Here is a 27113-nt window from a genome sequence, read left to right on the forward strand (position 1 = left end):
ATTACTTGCAATCTTAGAGCAAATATTTTGTTTTACTTTGGGCACAAGAAAGCTTATTGCCACACCACTGTTTTTCTTTTCTTTTGTGTTATCTAGCTTGACACATGCCTAAGAAAAGTCCACCAGATCATACAGATATCTACCTAACACTGCCGGGAAGCCTGACCCTGACCATTAGGGGAAACCACAGCTTCTGCTTATTTCCCCCTCCCCTGCCAAGCTAAAAAAAGAGCCATCACCATAAACCTGTCACTGGATAAATAGGTTCAAAAATAGATTGTAATCTACCTGTCAAGTTTGGGATTATCTTGCCTTTCTCTTTGCTGTTCAAATCTCAGTTTCAATCCTTTAAATGTCTGTACATAATCTACATCTTCCAGTGCTTTCCAGTAATTTTCAATTACATGAGCAGTTAATGATTTTATATCTTCCTATAAAAAAAGACGGGAAAAATGTTATTTTTGAGGGATATTGCTTCTTAATGGAATTCATAAACCCTTCCGAAACAGTTTAACTTCATAAAATTATTATCCAATCTTAACAGTGATAAACAAATGAAAACGGGCATAACATAAATTGGCTATTTTAGTTGTCCCCAATTTTTGTTGTACCTCAGAGTCATCAATAGCTCTTTCTAAGGTAAATGCCCAGGTCTCACCCTAGATGATTCTTTTTCAGTAAGTTTGGGTGGGGCCTGAGCATATATATTTTAAAATCACACTACAGAAAAGTGCTGAAGGTGGATGCTGGTGACAGTTGCACAAGAATGTGAATGCACTTAACACCACTGAACTGCACACTTATTAAAACAGTTTAAAGGGCACATTTTATGTTCTGTATATTTTACCCTAATTTTTTAAAAAAAAAGCATGCCACAGATAGTTCTGACACACACCAATGGTTGAGAATTACCAGCCCACTCTATCAGTTAAAAATCAAGTTTGCTCCTTAGAGATACATGGGGAAAGTAAAAAATTCAGAAAACCTCAAAGTTAAAAACAAAATGAACAAAAACCACATCCAAATACTTATGTCAACTATAATTTTACTTTTCTTAAAATGATTACAACTATCCTATAAAGGATTCATAGTTGCTGAGAAAAATTATTTTGTTTTTTGTTAGTCTGCTCTCTCATAAGCTTTTGATAACACTGAAACTTTTCTTTCAAAATCTGCTGCAAATAATCTCAAATAAGTGGAAATACCAACAGTGCATATTTGATTTTCTCAAAAAATTAAAACCGAAATTCTAACTACTAGGTATAGAACCTACCACTCTAATAAATTCAAACATTTCTATTATGGCAGAGTTCATCAGGTTGTAGCGGGATCCATTGTTGAGAAATGCTTTGACTACAGGTTCAAACAAAAAACTTTTCATTATGTAGCGGTTGTAAAACTCATCTTTTAATCCAATAATCTTTCTCTTAAAACGAAGAGCACCTGAAACACAGAGGCACTGTTATTCAAATTATCTACCATTTTCAACTATTCTAGAATTACAAAACAACCTGTTTAATAAACAGTTCTTCGAGCAATGATATGTTACTGCTTCCAGATGTGTGAACCTAAAGAAAAGGGGTTATCAGAAAGATGTATTCTAAAAGCAGTGTATGTTATCATAGAACACAAGTCTTAGAAAGCCAGAAATGTTCCAGAAATAATGACCAAAGTGTACTTTATATCTGAAATAAGAACTAAGACAAGGCTAATAAATGAGTTAACCTATCATCCTCCTTAAGATGAGAAAATTTCCACAAGTAGCCCTTTGTAGGAAAAACACTTTTATTAGGGCAATCCACTCTATAATTTGATTATTTTTGGACACTCTTATTTTGGTATCAGTTTATGGGTTTACATTTGTTTTGGATGTATTTGCAGAAATGCCATAAACCCACAGAATCTGCATGACCCCAAATTTGCCTTCTCATAGTTTAGGACTCAATTTAGAGAATGTTTTAAAAATGTGGTCCTCTATGCTTATTGTAGCGAGTATGCTTTTTAATTTTTCCCCTAGTTTTTCCTTTTTTATATAATTAATTAGGCTTTAACTTACAGATTAAAAAGTATATTTACATCTTGAGGTATGGGGAGTTACCTAAGTCACCATTCGTCAAGATCCAAATATACTCAAGACAGCTAGACTTCAACAAAGCCCTCTTTTACCTAAATGGAATTATCAGTAAGTTAATGCCCCAGTTATTGTAAACAGTTCAAAAAAGCATACTCACTTCATGCAGTCACATCGTCTTCGGTTGGCAAGATTAAATATTGTGTTTGTATTTTGATTTCTTTGGAGATCATGGAAGTGGCTCGTTAAACTGCCAATTTGTTATTAATCAAGTCCTTCATGAGCAGGTAGCCAGGCAACCATGCTGACACGGTTTCTGGGTAGGAAGGCAGAGGAGTAAAGCAGCTCAATTTTTCTTTAGATGGCAGAAAAGAGGTCCACAAGTGAATGCCCAATTAGGTACAGTTAATTATAAACTGCCTTAACAATCCAACTTATTTAAGAATGTCTCTTACTAAAGAGACACTCTGGGCAGGGAGTTTCAAAATAGTTTATAGGATAGTATATTGCATTTTGTTTTTTCAAATACATAGCGTGGTGAAAGACATTTTAAACAAAAAGCATCATTTTTCTTCGTGATAAGTCATAGCCTAACAAGGGTTTGTTTTCCCAAAACAATGATTTGAGAACTTGTTTCTCTTTTTAACATGCTACTTGACAGAGGAACTTAAGCGGTTCCATTTGTTAGAATAAAAATCAATACTTTAGAGCTCATGCTAATAGGCCAGATTTTAAGCTTTTAGTAATTAAGGCAAGTTCCATAATTTAAAAAATTGTTTCTCCAACTTTGCAGGCTTTGTGGAGACTTGTGTCCTACCATAACACATACTAGCTGAAGCTTTTGGTCTGCATGCAGTTCCTGGGTAAGTGAAAACCCCTTCCTAGAATTCACTAAGACCAGAGTAGGCAGACAGTACCACTCTCTCCTCCCAAGCAGGTTTGTTCAGGTAGGTGGTTCTAATGGGCTTTTTGTTTTGCTCATTTGTCCTTATTTATTTATATCAAGAATTGCATCATTTCCACCCAAATCCTTCCCCTAAAAGAAACTTGCATATCCAACCCCTATTCTTGCTGCTGAATGAGAAGTTAACTTTCAAAAATTTACCAGCGAGTTGTGTGAAGTCAAGCTGCTCTAAGGAGATTAGAGAAAGCTTTGGGGATAGGTCAATTTAGCACAGCCGTGGGATTTTCAATGTAAAGGTACACTGCTTCCACTTCCGTCTCTAACCTCATTAACATGCCAGGAATCTTTTATGCTTAGTTTCAATCATCTCTAAAACAAATAATCTTTACTTTACACAACATGTAGTTTTCTAAGTTTTAAACTTTGTTGCCTCATAAGTAACTAATGATAGGTGAATAAAAGCATCTACCACAAATTTTTTTTCTTCAGTCCTCACACAGATTTCAATGATAGCTGAATTAAAGCATCTACCCAAAATTTATTTAATTCCTCGGTATTTTAAACCAAAACAACCAGACGACATAAAGTAATAACTCAGGGTTCCCATCGTGGCTCAGTGGTTAACAGACCTGACTAGTAACCACAAGGTTTCGGGTTTGATCCCTGCCCTCGCTCAGTGGGTTAAGGATCAGGCGTTGCTGTGAGCCATGGTTTAGGTCACAGACACAGCTTGGATCCTGCGTTGCTGAGGCATAAGCCAGCAACTATGACTCCAATTCGGCCCCTAGCCTGGGAATGTCCATATGCCGCAGGTGCAGCCCTAAAAAAAAAAATAAATAAATAATTAAAATAATAAAAAGCTGCAATATAAGATCCAAGAATTTGGAAAAGGCCAAAAGACTGATAAAACAGGTCTGTGTATATAGATACAGGTATCTAACCTATAAGGTATGTGTTATATAGATACACACATATCTAACCTATAAAGACCAAATAGGATTGCTGTCCTCACCCACAGACTTGATAGTCTTTAAATATGGTAGACGTATAATCATTAACAACCAGCAGATACAAAAAATGGAAGCCCCCAAACAGTACATTTAACCACATTATCTTTTGTCCTTATAAGTAGACATCTAAATTTACTTATAAGGCCCTCCCTTAAAAAATACTATACATAGGGAGTTCCCATCGTGGTGCAGTGGAAACAAATCTAACTAGCATCCATGAGGACGCAGGTTTGATCGCTGGCCTCACTCAGTGGGTTAAGGATCTGATGTTGCTGTGAACTGTGGTGTAGGCTGGCGGCTACAGCTCCAATTTGACCCCTAGCCTGGGAACCTCCATGTGCCGTGGGTGTGACCCTGAAAAAAAAAAAAAAAAAAAAAAAAAAAAAAAAAACCCCAAAAACTGTTTATTTCAGTGTACTCTTTCCTAAGACTGAAAATATCTCAAATCTCAAATTTATACTTAATTCTTTTAGAAATCCTTGATAAAAACTCCTCCTGTACAGTTGGTCCTAAAGAGCATGTTCCCGATAATTGGCATCTTCTTTCAGAAGCTACTCATTTGCAATCCCGGGAAGAGAGCCACTGAGCATCATTTGAGACAGAGTAAGGTCTCAATGATAATATTTGCCAAATTGAGTTAAGAATATAAAACACATCTAAAATTTTTGCTAGCATGCTCAATTTCCTACTCATCAATTTGCAGTGATTCTCTTCATAGTTCTTACTAAACTGTGAGGAATTTTCTTTGCAATATTGTAAGCAAAATGAGATGAAGACAATGCCTTTCCTTTTCTGCCACTCTCCCATTAGACTCATGTGTTCTACCTGTACCAGACCTCAAACACACCACTTTCACACTTGTTCATCTTCATTGTATTCAACCAAGAATGCCACACTCTTCCACAATCAAGACACAACTTAATTTACTTCTTTGTAAGAATTTCCTGATCTGCCTCATTCATGGAGAATAAATCATTTCTACCATGCTTCCAAACACACCTCAATTATACTGCTTTTGATGTTGTCTTGATTTTTACAGATTATCTCCTCCTAATGAACTTTCAGCCCCTCGTCAGGTGAGTCCAGTCTTAATCTTATCTTTTTCCTAGTGCCAACTGTGTATCATACTTTATCAAAAATCTAAGATGCCACTGATTGCAAAAAACCTCTTCTACTAAGACAAAACAAATTTAAAGTTACCAAATCATGACATGCCATTAATTGCAAGACTCACCTTGATTTGAGATGATAAATGCATATTTTAGAATCAATAAAACATGGTAATGTTAAATTTATTGAAATAAACCTCATTAATTTATTCAATTTTCCCATTTGCTCAAACTCCCTTTCCCACACTTGAACATGGATAAACAGCTGAAATGTTCATTATTTTTTTTCATCTTTTTTTGGTCTTTTTAGGGCCACACCCATGGCATATGGAAATTCCCACGCTAGGGGTCTAATCGGAGCTGTAGCTGCCAGCCTACACCACAGCACCTTGAGATCCAAGCCGCGTCTGCGACCTACACTGCACCTCACAACAATGCTGGATCTTTAACCCACTGAGCAAAGCCAGGGGTCGAACCCGTGTCCTCGTGGATACTAGCTGGGTTCACTGCCACTGAGCCACAACGGGAACTCCTGAAATGTTCATTATTAACTCCCTCTAGACTTGCTTTTGGGTGACAGATTTATAAGAAAAATGAACATGAATTTAAATGTCTTTCTTGATAGGCACTAGTAAAACAGAACTGAGATAACATTTTTTTCTGTCCTTAGCAGTCCAGGCTTAATGCAACAGATGCTGCCTATTGCTTTTGGCTGAAAAAGATCCGGCCACAAGTATTTTTAGTGCATACTGCAGTGTGTACACTAGTCTGAAAAGCTCAACTATAGCAATTGTTAACCTGTTAGGTTCCTTCTACAAAAATACATTAAACTTTCTATTCTGAATACTATTTTAAAGATAAAATGCTGATAGAATAAATAAACATCAGAAATATTCTTATAAATGATGTTTTATAATTTAAGGATATTTTAAAAATCACATAAACAAAATGATTTAAAAAGAAGTAAAGATAGCAAAAATGTTCAGACCTCTCATTAGTGGGTGATTATAATGCCTCTCTAAACAACAAAACAACCAAACTTACCTATAAAAACCAAAAGGCAAGAGTTAGCTACCAACAGACATCTTACTGTGCCTCTAGGGTACCCTAAAATTGGTATGCCAACTTACCAAAGAAGGCTGACTGCTACATGATCAAGAATAGTCTGGATTAACCTATTTCCAACTCAGAAACATGTTTTATTTCAGCAAAGTAGGGTCTTAAGAACACAGTAAAAGTAACTTTTTGAGAAAATATGTATAGCTAAGAACAACCAAATTAAAAGACAAATCTGTTGCTCAAAAAGATTTTACAAACCTTTTCCTTGAGTCTACACAATACATATTCTAGGCTTTGTGGGCCACACATATGGTCTCTGAAGTAGCTCCCCCCACCCCCGCCTGCCCCTTTTAGGGCTGCACCCACAGCATATGGAAGTTCCCAGGCTAGGGGTCGAATCGGAAATAGAGCTACCGTCTACACCACAGTTACAGCAACATTAGATTCTAGCCGTGCCTGCAGCCTACTCCACAGCTTGTGGCAGTGTCGGATCCTTTCACTGACTAAGAAAGGACAGGGATCACACGCCATGTCCTCATGGATGCTGGTTGAGTTCGCTAACACTGAGGCACAATGGGAACTCCTCTATACCTTTTTTTTAAACAACGCTTTAAAAAACACAATAACTATTTTTCAGCTTGCAGGCAGTACAAAAACAGACCACGGACTGGATTTGGCCACAGCTGTAGTTTGTCACCCCACTTTAAGATATCTGAGGTAACACAATGTAATGTCAAATATATCTCAGTAAAGCTGGGAGAAAAATATTTGAGGAATTAATGAATGGACTAGATATTTGCGCTAGGCATTCTGTATATAACAGGAAGAATGTCTTTTGGAAACTCAATGCTATTAGTTACATGTTTTCCAAATTCTTCATGATTTAGTGTGAGATTGTCTCACAAGAATGCCTAATTTGTAATTGTCATAACTTTAAATACTAAGTCAAAAACAACTGTGGTAAAATGATTTAAGGTGCCATTTTAATAGTACAATACTTTAAAATATTTTGTAGGTGTATATTAACCCCTTTACTGTATATTGAAAAAGAAGAGTCAGGAAAATCACGTCCTCAAAATGTGGCAACAGTACATTATCAGTGTGGTTTAGCATTAGAACCTAGGTCTTCTGAAATCAATGATTTTTTTTCTTCTCAGGCAGTAAGACCTAAAGATAAAATGATGATATACAGACAGTAAGTCTACCAGAAGCAACACTTACATAATGCCAAGAAAGCATGCTTCGAGGCCATGAGAACTAGCACTCTCCGGAGGATGTCCTTATTAATAATGTAGTTCTTTATGTGGTAGGTATGGTGCTCCACACAAAATGTTAACAATTCCAATACCAGTGCCAACAACTGGGCAGTCTGAAAGTCATCTAAACAGAACAAAACACAATTACACTTGATGTCTTAGATTCTTCTCCTCCCCAAATATAAGAATCCAAATTCTAATCAAGTAAAATTCTATTCTATTAACCCAAATATGTTAAAGTTAAGGAAAAGAAAACTAACATTTGTTGAATGCCTACCATGTGCCAAGAACTGCTCTTTCCAGTCTTTCACATTTAAACAACTCTGTGAAGAATAGTTTCACAAGACCCAAATGTGGAATGTTAGTAGTAGGGCAAACACAGGATACAAAACTATTAAATTTGACTTATTCCAAAGGGCAAGAATGCTCTACCATGTTTTATCATGTCCCTCAAAAGATGTACAGACGTCATGGGAGGTCCTGCCATACACCACGTGCTTTAAAGGAATGATTCTGCTACTTTGATTCCAGTGTGCTTCCTTTTACTACACATAATAAATCCACAATGAAATATAATCACTAGCTTATGTTCACCAGGCAGCAAGCCTCTGAACATATGTGTGACTCATTTTTTTTCATTTCCCCCATTTAACCCCTAAAGATTTTATATATATATATATATATATATATATATACACACACACACATACACACACATATATAAAATATACAGCACATTGCCTTCCACACAATAGGTTCTCAATGTTTCATGAACACATGAGTCTGGAGAGGCCTCAAGCATTACTCATAGTATGTAAAATAGGAGAAATGAGTATCATGTTTCTAAGACCTGATTTCTAGAGTCACAAAAAAGGTAAACTAAACATTTTCTAGTGGCACTATAAGTTAAATATACTATGTTGATAATTCATATGACAAAGTAACTTATTCGCAAAGCTTTAATAAGGAACTTCCCAAGAAGACCCTAAAACTGTTTTCTAAATCACACACACTAAGGGAATAAAATGCAGAAATAAATAATCCTAACTTTGTAATAATCTTCAATGCAAATAAAAACAGCTTAATACTGAGTACCAGCTTTGCTCAGTCTACACACCTCAAGTACAAATAACTTAAAATGAATTGTCTCAGAGCTACTTCACGCTGTTTGTTTCCGTATGTAAATGGAAACTAAATACAAATAGTGCTTTAACAAAAAAATGGCTTCAAAATTCAGAAAGCAGCAAATAAGTATCTTAAGTATTTTCTTTTACAGTTCTATTATCTCTGATTATAGCACATTCTCTTCTTTTTAGGGCTGCACCTGTGATATATAGAAGTTCCCAGGCTAGGGTTGAATTGGAACTGTAGCTGCCACCTTATGCCATAGCCACAGCAACACCATATCCAAGCTGCATCAGGGATCAAAGACACAGCCTCATGGATACTAGTTGGGTTCTTAACCACTGAGCCACAATGGGAACTCCTGATTATAGCACTTTTGAAAGAAATTTTACCTTGAAATTACCTCTTTTGAAAATATGTTACTAAACCTCTATATTAACACCAACCTTCTGAGTTTCAAAGTTTAAGAACAAAGAATTTAACTACCAACCTGTATTATCTTACCTTTGCTAGGTTTGTCTTCTGTTGTATTTGCCAGTAATGGAGCAGTAAGGACATGCATACAGTGCTTGTAGAAGAAACCCAGAAATTCAGTCTTTTCTGTTTTCTAAGGAATCAAAAACACTTCATGAACTTTAACTGCATTGGTTCCTACCAGCAATCAAAATTACACGAGTATGAAAAAGAGAAAAATGCCCACGGCTTACATTGGCAGTAGCTAGCATGTTTTCTGGGTCAACCAAGGTTCGAAGCAGGCCCATAAGTTGGACTGCTCCTCCAAGTTCAGGGTCTGTATCACAAATCATATGTTCTATAATGAGGTTGATGAGCAAAATATCCTGGTGGGAAAAATATACATAATAAGGATCACTTACTAAGAGTAAGGATGGAAAAAGCATATACTATGACACATGCTATAGCATTATACCTGGCTCTAGCTATCTTGTTAACTGCAAACAAAATGAAATGACTGACTGGAATCTTTAATAGGATATATGGTAGTTTCCCAAAGGTATGGTACAGACACATTACACAAATAGTACCAAAAAGTTCTTTTTTTATTATCTTTAAATCCCCTGGATTAAAATAAAAACAAAGTTTCAGTTTGGTGCTAATAGATCTTTTAGAACTCTTAATAATAAAATCTCTCTTCTGAAGAAAGCTAATGGGACTTTGCTTCATAGTTTTAACAGTACGATTATCTAGCTAGAATTTATAACACTGTTCTTTTACTGCATTTTTATAGATTCCTTCTATGGCAAATGATAACTTTATCTGTTCTCCTTTTACAGAAATGATATAAAGTTTCCATTTAAAATAAATGGTTTTCCCTATGGTTGGTCAGGCAGTAAAGAAAGCATCCTAAATACTTTCCAAAGGACTATGCTTCATCATTCTTGATAATTTTGAGACCTCTATCCCTAGCAAAGCCAATGCTTTCTTAGGGAAGTTATTCATAATTCCACATACAGAAGAACAATTTATTGATGAAATGGTTTTAAACATTATAACATAGCAAGTTAACTTCAGAGTTAAAAAACTTAATTTCAAAAATTTTAAAAGAAATTGAAATTGAGCATTAACAAATAACTGCTGTAAAACAATTTATAAACTCAGGAGCCAATTTAGGGGAAGAATAAGTCATGATATCATGGGTATACTTTTCTCAAACACTGACTAAATCTTTAAGAAATGAATAATAAATATAGTTATAGCTCCCCACGTATAAATACTTACTGTTAGTGAAGATAATATTTACCTTGTTGGTTATTTTTTGCTCTGTTAACTTCTTACTTACATCATCATTCTGTTGTGCCTCCTGCATGACAAACTCTCGTACCATGGATGGATTATATTCAACCAAGTATGAGAATATATCAGTAGCAGCACTTCGCACCTGTGTATCATCCATGCCCTGCAGGTAAAAAGCACTTATTTCTTCTATAATAATAAAAATATGGAACTTGCAGCTATATAAATCTAAACCCTAACAAATTATAAGAATATATTTCAATAAAAAGGAGAGGTCAAGGAAATTATGTTGTATGTAAAATTACTGTTCTATGGGATAAAGTTATACTTTCATTTTTTCCCGTTTATTTTTCTCCTCTAGCATTTTATATATTTATTGTCTTTTTGTCTTTCCTAGGGCGGCACCTGCGGCATACGGAGGTTCCCAGGCTAGGGGTCTAATCGGAGTTGTAGCCGCTGGTCTACACCACAGCCACAGCAACGTGGGATCCGAGCCACATCTGTGACCTACACCACAGCTCACGGCAATGCTGGATCCTTAGCCCACTGAGCAAGGCCAGGGACTGAACCCACAACCTCATGGTTCCTAGTCGGATTTGTTAACCACTGAACCATGACGGGAACTCCAGCATTTTAATATGATGCAAAGTTAAATTGTTAAAAATATGGAAAATTCCGTAATTGTCCTTTTAGCACTGTGTAAGGACTCTCTTAATACTAGAATTTTATAGCTATTTAACTTTATGTAATACACAGCTGATGTTAAATATTAGCTATAATCAAACAGTTGCATGTTACATAAAAATATACTATTTTGTGGGTTAAAAATATAATGGTAATTAAATATAAGGAGAAACAAACTTACAAGGATGACTTCTAAAGCTGGTAATATACCCATGTTTGACAAAGTCTTGAAAAAAGCATCTCTGTTTTGAGGTTGTAGCGTTTGGGAAAACGCACAAAATTCTTTTAAAAAGTTAACCTGAAATTAGGAAAAAGGTTAAGTGAACATAATAGGTTGTATTGTTTTAGCTTCATGGCCTTTATAATATCAAATTTCTTACCAATTCCTGTCTTTTTTCCTCATCTGTTGCTTCATCTGTTAATTGTGCAAACAAATCTGTCAGAAATTTTTCATCTTCCTGTGAAATCAAAGGATAGATTTTAATTATGCTAATAATAGTAAGAGTATATAATAAAATACATTTTCAAGATGTTACTGTAGAAGATATAAATTGCAATAACTGGAAAAGGGAAAGATGGTATTGGCAATGCTGTTTTTTAAAAGAGAAGGAAAAAATTATTAAAGGATAAACTGGGGATTTATACAGAAAGATTATACTTTATATTTCAGCAAGGCTCTATTTCCTAAGGTAGTTAAGGGCCACATTTAAAAAATTTTGGGCTTTGTGGGCCATATGGTCTCTACCACAACTACTCTGTTATGTTGTTACAGTAGGAAGCAGACACAGGCAATATGGCAATGAATGAGTATTACTTTATGAAAGAAAACAAACACGGTTGGTAGACCCCTCATTTTCACTGGGCTTCTGCAACCTCTCAAAGGAAGATAAAACTTCCTTCACATTTTAAAAACAGCAATAGTTAAAAAGCTAAATTCAGAACTTTGGAATTAAGAAACATCTATTATTTAAAGATACACACACAAAACAAATACAAAATAACTTAACACGTATTATTCTACATTAAACCATTTCTGACTTCCTGTTCAATTTTGTCTATAACTATTTTTAATTAAGATTTTATTATATTTTAATTCCATACTACTTCAGCCTTACAGACATGCCGCCGAAGTCTAAATATGTGTATGTGTGTGTGAGACCTTCCACGGATTTATAAACCCCACATTCGCTGCCGTGGGTGTTTAAGAAACATTTTCTGTGATGCTAGTGATTCCCACTTTTACTTTTCTATGGCCTAATGTACAAATAGGCCATACCTTAAATGTCATCTCCAATGTCAAGATCCAGCTAAAATATATCCCACCAAATGGAAATCAAATGACTAAAAATGATTCTCCAGACTGCCACAAAGTTTAGAGAATCAAGACTGTTTTAACAGTGTTACATAGAAATCAGTCAAGGGCAAGGGTTATGACTGTGTATAAGATGGGTTAAGAACTGCTTCTCATCAAAGAAATTTGTAAACTCTCCTTCTTTCACAGTATTTTGAATATAAACACTCTGCATCAACAGAAACAGAAAGACCCACACAACTGGCAGCCAGCATTTTACAGAGCATACTGTAGGGAAACAAAGACGTAACTTGAAATTATTCGTATTTAATGAGTAAAACTGGCATTTTACAGGTAGGAAGACCAAGAAAACACAGAAGTGACAAATCCCTATACAACAAAATGAGAACCATGTGGAGCTAAGGAAAAGTACCAGCAGCACTCAGGATTATCCAAGGAAACCAGGAATCAAACAAGCACAGAACAGGTAGCTAACAAAAACTAGTTCCCTTATCAAAGAACAAATGAAAACTGATACCAGAACCCTTCTCGTCATTATCAATCAAAATGTACCATTTAGAGATTACTGTTGTACTTACCAGACTGCATTGCCTATATTATTTGTCTGTCTTAAATGAATGGAAAACATGTCAAATTAGTCAACATGAATTGGACTTATCACTAGCTTCAGGAAATTGGTTTTGGTAAAATTAACTTTTCTATTTGAATTCAGATTTTTTTTTTTAAGTGATAAAGCCAGGGTCACTGAAAATATAGCAATTTTCTAAAAAGAAACAGATGAAAATTAAACTTACTGCTTTATTCATAACATGTGCTATCAAGCAGTTCTTTTTTTTTTTTGGTCTTTTGTCTTTTCTAAGGCCGCACTCACGGCATATGGAGGTTCCCAGGCTAGCGGTCAAATCGGAGCTGTAGCCGCCAGCCTATGCCACAGCCACAGCAATGCAAGATCCGAGCCTCATCTGCGACCTACACCACAGCTCACGGCAACGCTAGATCCTTAACCCACTGAGCAAGGCCAGGGACAGAACCCGCAACCTTACGGTTCCTAGTTGGATTCGGTTCGTAGTTGGATTCGTTAACCACTGCACCATGATGGGAACGCCCTATCAAGCAGTTCTTACTGGCATTTATTTGCCTCCTTTTTAAATTTAAATCCAGGTTTCTAATAATTGCTTTTATTTATAAATCTGAGGTAAGGTCTAACATCTTTTAAATCATATCACATCTATTATTGTTACATGGGTATAAAGAAATAAAACACAGAAGTATGAAACTCACAAATGTTTAGTTTGCAAACTTATATTTCAGTTGCAATAGCCTAATTCATGCACCACAGGATAATTTACCGAGACTCTCTGACTCTGCACGTTAGAAATGCAGATTACCGGCCAGCTCACAGATTTGGATTCTGTGTTTTGGCAGCATCCAGGAAACTGCACCCTAGGCCCCGGCAATTCTGATGCAAGCACCCTAACACACCACACTTGAGAGACTGAGTATACTCTAACAAAAAAAATTTGGAGTTTAATAGGCAATAATTAATAGATTTGTAAAAATAATACTTGAGTCTTTATCATGTATCTTATTTAATCTTCAGATGACCTTATAGGGTAGGTTCCTATATCACTATCCTTAAGATTAGGAAACTGAAGATTTAAAAGATTAAGAAAGTTGCCCAAGTCACAGAGCTACTAAGTGACAGGTGGAACTGAAACTTACACCGAAGTCTAACTTCCCCATACTTTCATCCATTACAAAAGCATGCCTTCTGGTAGGGAGACATGCAGCTATAACTTGCCAACATCTGCTATATTCCCTTGACCCTAAAACTGGACCTCTAATAAATAATTACCTGTGAGTTCTATATATTCTATAGACTTTATATTCTATACTTAGACATGTTTCTTGGATTCTACTTTTTCTTTCCCTCTTCTAATCTATTCTGCTTTGTGCATTACTGATTAATATCTCATATTGTTTCATGATCCTTTCCCTGTAATTTCTTCAAGCTAGACCTTTTGTTAAAAATTACATTTACTTTCCCTAAGCAAAAAATAACCTTCTGGTACCACAGTATTATACATTACAATCTCTTGTAATATCAACAAAATATATTAGACAAAAATTAAAATTCAATTTAGGTACTTAAAAGGAACAAAAAATTACTTCTGCTAAAGGCAATAGGTCTGTTTTTCTTTTTTTTTTTTCTTTGGCCACTCCTGCAGCATGTGGAAGTTCTCGGGCCAGGGATCAAACCTGAGCCCCTGCATTGACAATGCCAGATCCTTAACCGCTGCACCACAGGAGAACTCCTAGCTATCTTTTTAAGTAGGAGAAAAAAGAATGGTAACTTACCTGTAACATACCAACAATTTCTACTTTATTGAAAAAGATAAAAGAGTGAAGAGTTGATAACATATTTTCTTCAAAGACTGAAGGGGTAGGTAGAACCATATCCTGTATATATTGAACTCTGTATGTCTGATGAATTTTTTGTTTCAGCTCAGGATCTGATATGGGAATCACTTCTTTAAACTTGGCTGTTTTTGTTAGAAATTCCCTATGTTTTCGTGGTTGTGATAAAGCAGGATCGTATTCTAAGCATCCAATGACGTCCATTATACATTCCTCGGAGAACATAACTTCAAAAAGAGCAGTTCGATTCAAGAGGAAGATGCCTTTGATAATTTCATACAAGTGGTGCAGTCCTTCAATATTCTCCAAATCCTCACACACATGAAAAAGCTCTAAGAGCTTTTTAATATAACCCTCATTTTCCAGTGCTAGTGCAAGTTTTTCACGACGCAGGGGAGAAGGTAAAGATGATGCCACAAGTTCTGCAATTTCCTCAAGGCGACTTAATTCACAAGATGGCAATTCTAAACCTGGCGATGACATATCATCAAAACGTTCCTCTTCAGACTCATCTACAAGGTCCTGAGTGATGTCCACTGACGGGTCCTTTCCTTGAACCTATTAAACAAGATTTATAATAGCTGACAAAGTATAATCAAAGCAAATCTAAATAACATTCTTAGATATAAGAGATGTTCTCAGAAAACTATAATGATAATTTTCTTTCAAGTTTATGATGAACTTTCTTTAAACTTGACAATTTCCTACTTTTCTAAATTACACTTCTATAAATAACATACTTTTAATTTTAAGGAAGGAAGTTCAAAGTGCAGAAATAGAATGAGCTTCCTTATAAGTACGAGGTTTACCAGCAAAAGAAATATTCTAAGATCTGTTAAATTAACTGTGGCTGAGACTTAAGAGTGCCCTGCAGACCCATAATATACAAAGGCACGATGATAAAACATCCACTCACATTTTATATCCATGGCCCTCTTTTCCAACAGACTAGGACAAATTTCAGAAACATCCCTAGCACTGTGCTCCAGTATAGCCACCACAAAATTCTTCAAAGTTTAAAATTCAAACAAACGCTGTGACTATAGAAAATATATGTAAGCAATAAGAAAAATATTTAATATCAGTTAATTTAGAAAGCATGTACAAGCTGAGGGCCAAGAGCATGTACAAGCTGAGTTTGACCACAGTGGGTCAATGATTTGGTATAAATGCCCAAAACTATGATTAAGAAAATCTGAATGGGAAACAAGTACACCAACAAAAAACTAAAACTAGGTAACTGTGGTCTCTCTCTAGTAGCACTATCCCCTAAGAATACCTGCTTAAAGACCATGGAAGTTCTCCTTTCTACACACTTCTGCGATCCCCCAGAAGCCCTAAGGTTTGTCATAAACCCCAACTTTATGTCAGTGTAGGGGTTGTAATTATAAAAAGATAACTTAGAAGCCTTCACAATTAGAAATACATTGTAAGGTGAAAGATTTTTTTGCAAAAGGTGAAGGACATGCTTTGGAATGAGATGAGTTTTGCTATCCTGGCCCTATAATTTGACACACTAAAACAGCCCCAAAGGCCAAGATGAATGGCAAAGAGATGGAAAAACTAGGCCTTATGTGAAAAGACCAAGAAACCTGAATTGCTTAGCATGGTTAGGTGATGTTAATGGACACTAGAAGGAAAGAAGGCCTGGACTATGTCTTGAAATGTGCTGCAAGGTGATACCATCTTGATCTTAACCCAGTGGGTAGCACCACTAAAAGGAGGGTAGGCACATTCACAGCTTGTACCTGGCATGGTCTCAAACTGGCTCTGGATTCTTTTAATTATGTAAGTTCTCATCACAGCTTTAGACTCCTAATATTCAAGCTACAGCTTTGCCTACAGAAAAATGGCAGGTGTTTGATTTAAAAACCAAATGAAAAGGGATGAGAGCCCTTATTATAAGGAAAATGCTACTTTCTTGAGTTAACTTGCAAATACGAAGGTTGAACAGGTAATCAAAAAGGCCTGTGTTTAAGATACTCTTAGAAACTGATCTGGCTAAGGGAAACAAGGTGAAACTATAATAATTTGACAATTTGTTTCAGTCTTAGTTTAGAACAGAAGCAAAAGAATGAAAATTTTTAGAGGAAAGTAGACTAAGCTAGAAGACAGAGCTTTCCTTATGAAAAAGGATAAATCTCAGAAGTCAATCTAGATAGATACGAAGAAAATGAGAATGTGAAGACCATAAAATATAAAAAAGGAGTTCCCGTCGTGGCTCAGCAGTTAACGAATCTGACTAGCATCCATGAGGATGCAGGTTTGATCCCTGGCCTCGCTCAGTGGGCTAAGGATCCGGCGTTGCCATGACCTGTGGTGTAGGTCACAGGCATGCCTCAGACCCGATGTTGCTGTGGCTGTGGCTACAGCTCCTATTCACCCCTAGCCTCAGAACCTCCATATGCCACAGGTGCGGCCCTAAAAAGAAAAGGGAAAAAAAAAAGGTTATAAAAAGGAAAAAGAGATGCACCCAGACCTAACTGCTAATGAAGAGGGTACTAGAAAATGGGGAGATTTGTTTCAAGATGAAAAAAAAAAAAATAGTAGTAGAGTTCAAGAACTAGAGAAACATCTAAGATCTCAGAGGACAAAATTTAGTAAATTTCCTAGACTAAGCCCTAAGATCCAGAAACTGAGATGGACAGGAGGATCATGAAAGAATCATTGAGAAAGGACATCTTGAACATAAACTACATAAAAGTTGGAGGGAAAGATAAGTAGCCAGTGATTCTCAGGAAAGTTACTGTAGAGGAAAGTATACAAGTACTTGTTCCCCAAGAGAAAATGACTGAAAAATTCACTATTACAGACTAAGGAAAAGCACAGTAAAGGTCCAATAATTCTAAAGGAGAGCCAGGCATGAGAGTAACAGATTGAGTCCAGGTCTGAGTTAAATACTAGCCTAAAAGAAGATTCTGTCCAGAATAGGACTGTTCATCTCAGAAAGGTGAAGCAGAACAAGATCTGTCTGAATAAGGGTGCTTTAGGCACACCCTGAGCTCATTAATCTCATCTCTTTTTATGGGAGAACTCCACCCACATGACAAAATCTAGAGGAACATGCTGTGTAAAAACAATTATATGGGACAGAAAGCAAATAAAACATGAAAAAGGCATAAATATAAGCCTTAGTTTTTCACATGTTAAGAGAAGCAAAGGGACAGTTTAACAGGTAGGTAATTTTTGGAGAAAAAAAAAACACAGCTTAATAGAATATATAGAAATCTGCAAGGAAAAACCGTGTCTTAAGAACACTGTAGCGTCTACTAAGGCAATGGCTCTCAAACGTCAAGGTGCATCAGAATGGCCCAAACCAGGTGTTGACAGATGACAGCCAAACCTGGCCCGCCACTTGTTTTCATAAACAAAACAGTACTGGAAGAGAACCACATCCATTAACTTATGTGTACTCTATGGCTACTTTCACAGTACAACAGCAGAACTGAATAGCTGTTATTCAGTTCTACGGGCTGTATGGTCCATAAAGCCTGCAACATTTACTATCTTGCCCTTTACAGGGAAAATCTGACCTAGAAAGCTTGTTAAACTTGGAGACAGAAGAAGTGTTCTTAGGATATAATGGTCTGAGTCCACAATAACAGCCAATGGCTTGACCAAAAGAGAACATAAAAAAATGACCATTCACAAAATATTGTGGAGATTTTATCACTAGAGTGAGGTACTAGAACCACTAGGGAATTCCAGAATCAATTGAGAACATGCAAAATTGAGGTTGTAGAGATAGTTAACAGTCAGGAGAAGTTACTGAACAAAGAATAATATGATAAGACTTGCATTAAAAAAATAATTTTTTTTTTGTCTTTTTGCTATTTCTTGGGCTGCTTCTGCAGCATATGGAGGTTCCCAGGCTAGGGGTCGAATCGGAGCTGTAGCCACCAGCCTACACCAGAGCCACAGCAACGCAGGATCTGAGCCACATCTGCAACCCACACCACAGCTCACGCCAACGATGGATCCTTAACCCACTGAGCAAGGCCAGGGATCGAACCTGCAACCTCATGGTTCTTACATTTGTTAACCACTGCGCCACGATGGGAACTCTAGGACTTGCATTTTTAAAAAGATCACTCTTAGCTGTGGTATAGATTTGGGATGAAAGCAATAAGCCAGGCAAGAAATGATGGTGGCTTAGTAAACTAATAGCCTTGAAAATGAAGGTAAGTGATTAGATTTAAGATTTATAATTGAGGGACTGAACAGATCTAGGGAAATGAAGGAAGAATAAAAATAACCCATAAGTTTCTGATTTCAGCAACTAGATGGCATTTGCTACAAGAGAGATGGGAGAATGAACATCTCAGTGAGATTCAGTTCAGTTTTAGACTATTAAATTTGAGATCCTACTGAACACTCATGGAGGAGCTCTCAAAAGCACTAGATATAAAACTCCAGAGTTCAGCAAAGGTCTGGGCTGGGTAAACTGGTGTCTGTAAATTGCACTTTCCTGTAAATCAAGCTTTTCACAGACAGCAGTGAATTTAAGGATTTATATGAAATGTGTCTCCATTTAAACCTGGGTATTAAAAGCACAGCAAAAAACAAAATATTTTTTAAAAAGCATGTCGATTTTCTAATTTTTAAAATTACCTGACATATTTTCTCCCAAATTTCATCACATCCAGCTTTTTCTTGAAAGCTAAGGGCCAAGTCATAATTTTCTGCTTCAGACCACACAATCAAAGTGTCCTTGAGAGAAAAAAAGAAGTCTGAATAAAACATATCATCACAAACCACTTCAAAACACAAAGCATATGAACAAAGGAATAAGGAACTGAGAACAGTACTAATTTTTACTTTTTGCAACATTGATATTAGTAATTACCAATACCTTTTTTATACTTCATTTTATCCCGTCTATACATGAAAACAATGTTCTCCTTAAGGAGTAAAACCAATATGTGAAAAGCACTACAAATTGAGCACACAATCTAAATGTACCAAAAGATACAAACTGAACATTATGTCAGGCCTTTGCTTGCACATTAAGTTACAATGAGGAAGTCTGAGTAGTCAATAATTAGGACACATTAGGAGGATGGAATTAATAAAATAAGCATACCTCTTCCTCCTCTCTTGTAATTGTCAGTTACTCTTTACCTGGGGCACTTGAGGCTCATGAAGCCTTTGAAATTATTGGCTAACTCTCTAATATGTAAGCATGTATCTGGACAGAGGCTTTGGGGTTTTTGTTTTGTTTTTGGCCATTCCTGTGGCATACAGAAGTTTCCAGGCCATGGATCAAACCCATGCCACAGCAGTGACCAGTGACCATGCCGGATCCTCAACCTGCTGAGCCACCAGGTATCTCTTGGACAGAGGTTTTTTTAAACTTAAAAGTTCATGAAGATGCTCCTATCAGCCCTTTACCCCTTTCAGACAAATTTGTATTTTTTCAATGATAGTAAGTTTAATAAAACAGTTCAACGGTTTTTATTATGATGTAATCTCATCAAGACACTGCACTTAGAATACTGAGACCACTTTATTTTTCAAGCAGTCCAAAGAGAAGAATCAGGAGTAGAAATTAGAGTTGGATGGATTTGAATAAAATATAAAGAAAAAATAATTTAATCTGACTATTAAGTAACTGAAAGGAGCCAAGCCAAAGCTGGCTGAGCGTGTACTGGGATGATCCTGTATTGAGGAAACATGACTGTATCTTTAAAGTATCTTAAGGGACCTTTGTAATTTATAATACTTTTCACTGCCTTGGCAAGGACACCTCTTACTGTACACAAATGGATCCCATGTTTAAAAATGTGTGTGCTAAACTGCATATTAACTATTCAGTAAATTATATAACTGTCAATCATGAGGCCAACAGTCTCTTACTGAACTAAAGTAATGCCACTTTAAGTAAATAAATGATCTTTTGATTAAGCTGTGCAGCATTACTAAAAGGCTAAATCCACAAGTCTTAGAATTTTTAAAAAGAGCTCAAAGACCTCTTTTTACTATCTTCCAGGACTTCTAGCGATCACAGATCCCAAGCAAGCAATCTGCCCCACAAGACTGAGTAGCTGTTCAGGCTCAAAATAATTTACATTAACATTTTAAGATCAACATGTCAGAAGTTAATTGGATAGCCTCCCTGAGCCTCAGTTTCCTCATCTTTAAGTTACTGGGATAATACATATTGTTATGAAAACTGGTGATAACATAAGACCCACTGGAAAGTTTGAAACCACCACCACACTAGTAATAAGACAGCTTTAATACAATTGCAAGCAACTGCTCTGCTACAATATATATTAAGAATCATTTGAAGACTTAAATCAGGGCATTGAAAGAAATATGCTCTTAACTATCCCCTTGACAAGTTCTAAGTTGGAAAATTTTTAGGAACTGCTCTTCTGTTTTTCTTGAAGACCCTAATTTTCACCAAATCATCTTGCCTGCTTATCCTCCAACAACTTATAGGTTAAGACATATAGATTTTTCATTCATCCGCAAAACAGACTCAATAATTTCTTCCTAGGATGTGTTTTACTCTTCAGCTGATTGAAACCTCAAAATATGAATTTAAGTATAGAACATCAAAATCAAATACTCTAGTCTCCAATCAAGCCTGAAAATGTTAAGAACACCAAAAGCAACGAAGTGTTTATTAACACTTTGTTTATAAGCCACTGAACAATCAAGAAAATGTTTCATATTGTACCAGTGTTTCTTGGACAAATAAGTCACCATTAAATAAATTTAAATATCAGCTTTCCTATATACTATCTGTGTGACCTCAAGCAAGTTACAATCTTTAGGCATCATCTACTGCAGAAAATATAACTTAAGTTCCCTCTAGTAGTATTTTAATGGTCGATGATGAAGCAAAGCACTTTATAATCTGTTTATAATGTATTTATTTATAAATATATATAAAATATGCCTGTAATATTTTTATTTTCATTTATTTTATATCTGCACCTTTAGGGCAATGAGGGTACTGATACTGAGGTCACTGGTTTTGTAGAGCACTCATTATTATCTATGTGAGTGTGTTCTGAATACATACCATTTGATGATAGTGCCGGTAAGTACTAAGTGAGAGACATGCAGATAGCTCTTGCAACAGAAGGAGTAGAAGAAAGAGAATGTATTCAAGCTGAAAGTTGGCTTAAAAACCTACTACATCATTATAAAGTCCTATTCAGGCTATACAAGAAATCAGATTCTTATTTACACTGAGTTGTTAAATAAAGATACAAATGTTCCTTTTCCACTACCATCTACAAGAGTAAAAGAAGGAGTTTCTACTATTTAGTTGGTTAGTATCTGCCTAGTCCATCAGTGGTCACTTTTATTCCCTTTAGATGTAAACAAGAAAACTGCGTTGTTTTAGTTTTAACTTTTGAGAAATAAGGCTCAGCTGGTCGAATATCTGGAACTTAAACTTAGTAACCTGAAGCAGGTTTTTTTAATTTAAAAAGATTGCTTTATACACTCTAGAGACTGTCAGAACTGTATTTATTTATTTATTTATTTATTTTAGGGCCGCACCCTGACATATGGAAGTTTCCAGACTAGGAATCAAATCGGAGCTACGGCTGCCGGCCCACACCACAGCCACAGCAATGCCAGATCCAAGCCTCTTCTATGACCTATACCACAGCTCACAGCAACGTTGGATCCTTAACCCACCGAGCAAGGCCACGGATTGAACCTGAGTCCTTATGGATACTAGTCAGGTTCGTAACCCACTGAGCCACAATGGGAACTCCAGAACTGTATTTGGAATTAGACTGGTAAAGGGTGCTGCAGTTGGTTCTGATTTTCACTGTAAGGAACCATTTAATTACCAAACTGAGAGGATAATATCCAAGATAAAGCGGATCTTCAAAATTTTACCTGTTGTTTCTGGTATGCAGTATTAGGATTTATTTTGGACTCTAAAAGTAGAGAACCTAGGAAACAGAAAAAGAAAATACTCCATTATGTAACTGCATGGCAACAGAATTATATTCCTTTACATACACACACATTTGATGCACAGACAACTTCAGTTGATATATTTTAAAATACAAATTTAAATATAATAATTTGTAACCTATGAAATGCTTGCTTTATACATGCTTACTTTTAACAAGACAGACAATTATCTGAAGAAAACTGGATAGTAACAGAAATCTAACAACTCCTGGGCAGCAGATGGTAATGAAATGGTACAGGGTGAAGCCAGATGATTTGGAATTAAATCTGTGATACACAGCACTACTTAGAGAAATAACGTAAAACGTGCAAATAAACATTTTTAATAAATACAATCTGATCTATCAAGACTGAAAAGATTTCATTTGCAAAAATTTGAAAATAAGGATATGATCGATTGTTTAAGTACATCCCCAAATCATGCTTCACCTTAAGTAAGTTTGATTATTTCTGCTTCTTAATACAGGAATTACCACAATTTTCCATCTTTAAATAATTATTTCACTTCACAGAATAAGGTAATTTGCACATTTCTAGAAAATACTGCTTTGTCACAAAGAGCAAATTTCAGGACTAAACCTGGAGTTCCCGTTGTGGCACAGCAGAAACAAATCCAACTACTATCCATGAGAATGCAGGTTTGGTCCCTGGCCTTGCTCAGTGGGTCGGGGATCCGGCATTGCCGTGAACTGTGGTGTAGGTGGCAGACGAGGCTTGGACCCCACATTGCTGTGGCTGTGGTGTAGCCCGGCAGCTGTAGCACTGATTCGACCCCTAGCCTGGGAACTTCCATATGCCATGGGTGTGACCCTTAAAAAAAAAAAAAAAAAAAAAAAATTAAAAAAAAAGCAAAGGCTTTTATCTTCCCTTCATCAACTAGTTTCAGTTTAAAGCCAAGTTCTGCATTTTCTCTCATCCAAACCTTTCATTTTTTTTCTCAAATTACGTTTAACAGTTGCCTGATCCATTCCAAACAGTGGCTATTCATTTGAGAAAAGGGTGTTCTTAACATTTCCAAATTCAGCTAATTTTGCTTTTATGTTAAAATTTGTTTTCTAATGTTGTGACATCATCCCATGTTAGTGATTTACTCACCATTCACTATTTTGTGTTTGTTATGGTGCTCTACGATAATGAATATAGTAAAACCCACTTTGCCAAGGTTGGGGTGACCTACTTAGGAATCACTGTGAACACATGAACAGCTTCTCACTTCACTGGAATCTGCCCAGTGTCTAGCACAGGTGAAATGCTTAACTCAAAATTTGTCAATCTTACCCTTTCTGTACTTAAGGTAACTACACAGTCTCCGTATTTTCCAACACCCCATTCTTTAGGCTCTTTTTACTACTTTTGACTCACTTAGGTTCAAATTCTGGAGGAAGCCTGTTTAATCTTCTTCTTTTTCCAACTTTTCCAAAAAAAATCAAAATAAATTACCCAGGGCCCCTTAATTTCCTTAATCAATGAAATTTTACTTTGGTAATTACTAATAGATGTCTTATGTTTATAAAAAGGAAAAACAGCAAGCAGATGAACTTGACATCAGGAGTCCCTTAAAAGTACTAAAAACCTCCAATTAGCTCTGTAAATATTCTTTCATTGTTTTGTTGTTTAATTACTAGAACAAAAATTATACTCTATTACTTCCCAGTGAAATCACAAAGTATGTGAGATACATCATGGATCAAAGTTTTAAAAGATGAGTCATGACGTTTATATCATACTCAAAAGTTTCTAGAGAAAATACATTCCAAAAACCCTACTTTGAAATTTAGCATGTACTCGAAAGCAATCTAAATAATAGAGTAAAACAACTGCATTACTTTATATTTCCGAAAATGCAATAAGTCTAATGTCATAGAACCAAACTGGTGTCACAGTACATAACGTCACCTTAAAGGCTGAACTGCACAAAAGCACAACTTACCAAAGGGAAAAAAAAATCAGACATCATTGATAAATGATGTTAACTAGACATAGTCAAAGGCAGAAATTTCTGTGCTACAAACATTACCATCAAGAATGTGAAAAGACAACTCACAAAATGGGCTAAATTACTTGGAAATCGTGTCTGATAAGGGACTTGTATCCATAACTTTTACAACTCAATAGAAAGTCAACCTAATTTAAAAATGGGCAATGGATCTGAATAGATATTTCTCCAAAGAAGATACATAAATGGTAATAAACATGAAAAGATGCTAAATATCATTAGTCACTGGAGAAATGCAAATCAAAACCACAAAAAGATACCATTTCATATAAGCTAGGAAGACAATGACAAGTGCTGGCAACCATGTGGAGAAACTGGGACCGTCATACGTTTTTCTTGTGGGTATAAAAAGGCATCCACTTTGGCAAAGTTTGACAGTTCTTCAAAAAGTTAGTTACTGGCAATTCCACTCCCGGGTATACATCCAAGAGAAATGAAAACATATGCCCACACAAATATGTGTACACATATATTCATAGCAGCATTATTCATAACAGCAAAAAGGTGGAAATAATCCAAATGTCCAAACCCTGATGAATGGGCAAATGAAATACTATTCGGCTATACAAGGATATGACGTGCTGATAATGCTGTAACAGATGAATCTTGAAAACATAAGTGAAATAAGCCAGTCACAAGGGTTGCATATTTTAGGACTGCCCTTATATGAACTGTCCAGAATACGCAAATTTAGAGGATTTGTAGATTAGTAGTTGTTTAGGACTGGGAGGAAGGGGTCACAAGTGGGTAATGATTGCTAATGGGTACATGATTTCTTTCGGAGAGGAAAAAATGTTCTCATTGTGGTGATGGTTCCATAACCCTATCAATATACTAAAAAAAATACTGAACTATACACTTTGAAGTACTGATTTAGGCAGCATCTGAATTGTTTTTTTTTTTTTTTTTTTTTTTTTTTTTTTTTTTTTTTTTTTTTGTCTTTTGTCTTTTGTTGAGAATTGTTTTTTTTAAAAAAAAAAGCTTAAGTGTAAATATTCATACCATGGAATACCATATAGCAGTGTTAGTGAATGAACCAAATTTATGTGAATGCAACAATGTATGAGTCTTAAAAACAAATGAAAGAAGCCCCAGACAAAGGTATACACCATAAATCCATTTATAGAGTTCAAGTTATGGTGTCAGAAATTAGGGTGGGGGGAAGGGGATAGTGACTAAGAGACAGGAAATAGGCTTCCAGAGTGATGGTTATTGCTGTTTCTTCATTTGTGTGCTGGTTATTTTGTGAAGAATTAATAAAGCTGAATATTTAGGAAATGTGTGCCCTTTTGATGTATTCTACTTTAAAAGATTTCTCTTTTAAGTTTAAGAGAAGGGGTAAAACAACACATGACACAGGGGCTAGAGTTATCACTTCGAGTCGTGATTTCAAGAACACACACCTGACATGGCAGCTGCTAAAGCAAAAACAAAAAACCCAGCAGTGGTTTTATTACTTTTCAAGTACCCAACTTTTTGCATTTGCTTCAAAACTCTTGTTAGTGTTTACAGTGTTATGATGACCAGAAAGGAAAAATCAATCACAAATTGAAAGTTCTAGTTAAAATAAGAATATGCACATACTAGGAGCTTCTGGTGTAATAACTTTTTCTTTCTCCTGGGCCATTTACAATGTCAGAGGCAAATATCTCTCCTGACACCCATTTCAGCCATATCCTGTGGCTTTAGTCTAAGACACAAATTCAGGAAGTCAAGCTTTGGTCCCCAAATACCATGTTCCCTAGGATGTTAGTACGCTCTAGGGGCTGGAACATGGAAAACAGCCTTTTGCCTAGGGGAGTAAGATACAACGAAAAGACACATTTCTAGGTTTTATTCCTAGGCCATCTATTAGGTTCCCCATTCCCCATCTCTTAGTTTCTAATGGATAAAGTTATGAACACTTTTCCAATTGAAAAGAGCTGAAATCAGAGAACTCAAAAACTAGTGCCTGTAGTATGGATCCAGGCAGCAGACAGCTTTTTTGATTCCAGGTCTAACAAACATACTCATACACTGAATTCCTGCAAATCTTTCAAAATGGAAAGATTTTACATTAAAAAAAAAAAAATCTAGGAGTTCCCGTCCTGGCTTAGTGGTTAACAAGTCCGACTAGGAACCACGAGGTTGCGGGTTCGAATCCTGGCCTTGCTCAGTGGGTTAAGGATCCGGTGCTGCCGTGAGCTATGGTGGAGGGTGCAGACATGGCTCGGATCCTGTGTTGCTGTGGCTCTGGTGTAGGCCGGCGGCTACAGCTCCAATTAGACCCCTAGCCTGGGAACATCCATATGCCGTGGGAGTGGCCCTGGAAAAGGCAAAAAGACCAAAAAAAAAAAAAAAAAAAAAAAAAGTCTAGGGAGTTCCCTGGTGGTCTAGTGGTTGGGACTCTATGCTTTTACCGCTGCAACTGGGGTTTGATCCCTGATCTGGGAACAGAGATCCCACATCAAGCCACCTCATAGCAAGGCCA

General features: G+C 36.2%; 1 protein-coding gene and 1 long non-coding RNA gene across 5 annotated transcripts in view; one reads left to right on the forward strand and one right to left on the reverse strand.

The window, feature by feature from the left end:
- Nucleotides 1–7388, forward strand: part of LOC106504538 — a 77029-nt gene extending 69641 nt beyond the window's left edge. Inside the window, exons 2-3 of the long non-coding RNA XR_002346031.1 lie at nucleotides 2865–2934; nucleotides 7311–7388. This is a non-coding gene — a long non-coding RNA (uncharacterized LOC106504538). The remainder of the gene's footprint in view (nucleotides 1–2864; nucleotides 2935–7310) is intronic.
- The window catches only part of PPP4R3A (protein phosphatase 4 regulatory subunit 3A), a 37684-nt gene that overhangs the window by 4129 nt on the left and 6442 nt on the right, over nucleotides 1–27113 (reverse strand). For 2 of the 4 annotated variants that reach the window (XM_021099619.1, XM_005666399.3), the window contains exons 2-12: nucleotides 22567–22622; nucleotides 19312–19410; nucleotides 14641–15258; nucleotides 11351–11428; nucleotides 11152–11268; nucleotides 10333–10449; nucleotides 9242–9373; nucleotides 9039–9141; nucleotides 7375–7533; nucleotides 1274–1443; nucleotides 289–431 (exon numbers count right to left, since the gene is read on the reverse strand). In XM_021099619.1, coding sequence (XP_020955278.1) covers nucleotides 289–431; nucleotides 1274–1443; nucleotides 7375–7533; nucleotides 9039–9141; nucleotides 9242–9373; nucleotides 10333–10449; nucleotides 11152–11268; nucleotides 11351–11428; nucleotides 14641–15258; nucleotides 19312–19410; nucleotides 22567–22622 — 1792 coding nt within the window. Of the gene's footprint in view, nucleotides 1–288; nucleotides 432–1273; nucleotides 1444–7374; nucleotides 7534–9038; nucleotides 9142–9241; nucleotides 9374–10293; nucleotides 10450–11151; nucleotides 11269–11350; nucleotides 11429–14640; nucleotides 15259–19311; nucleotides 19411–22566; nucleotides 22623–27113 lie in introns of all 4 variants that reach the window. The other 2 variants (XM_021099618.1, XM_005666398.3) reach the window with 1 other exon arrangement.

Source organism: Sus scrofa, chromosome 7 (genome assembly GCF_000003025.6).
Source record: "Sus scrofa isolate TJ Tabasco breed Duroc chromosome 7, Sscrofa11.1, whole genome shotgun sequence".
Lineage (NCBI taxonomy): Eukaryota > Metazoa > Chordata > Mammalia > Artiodactyla > Suidae > Sus > Sus scrofa.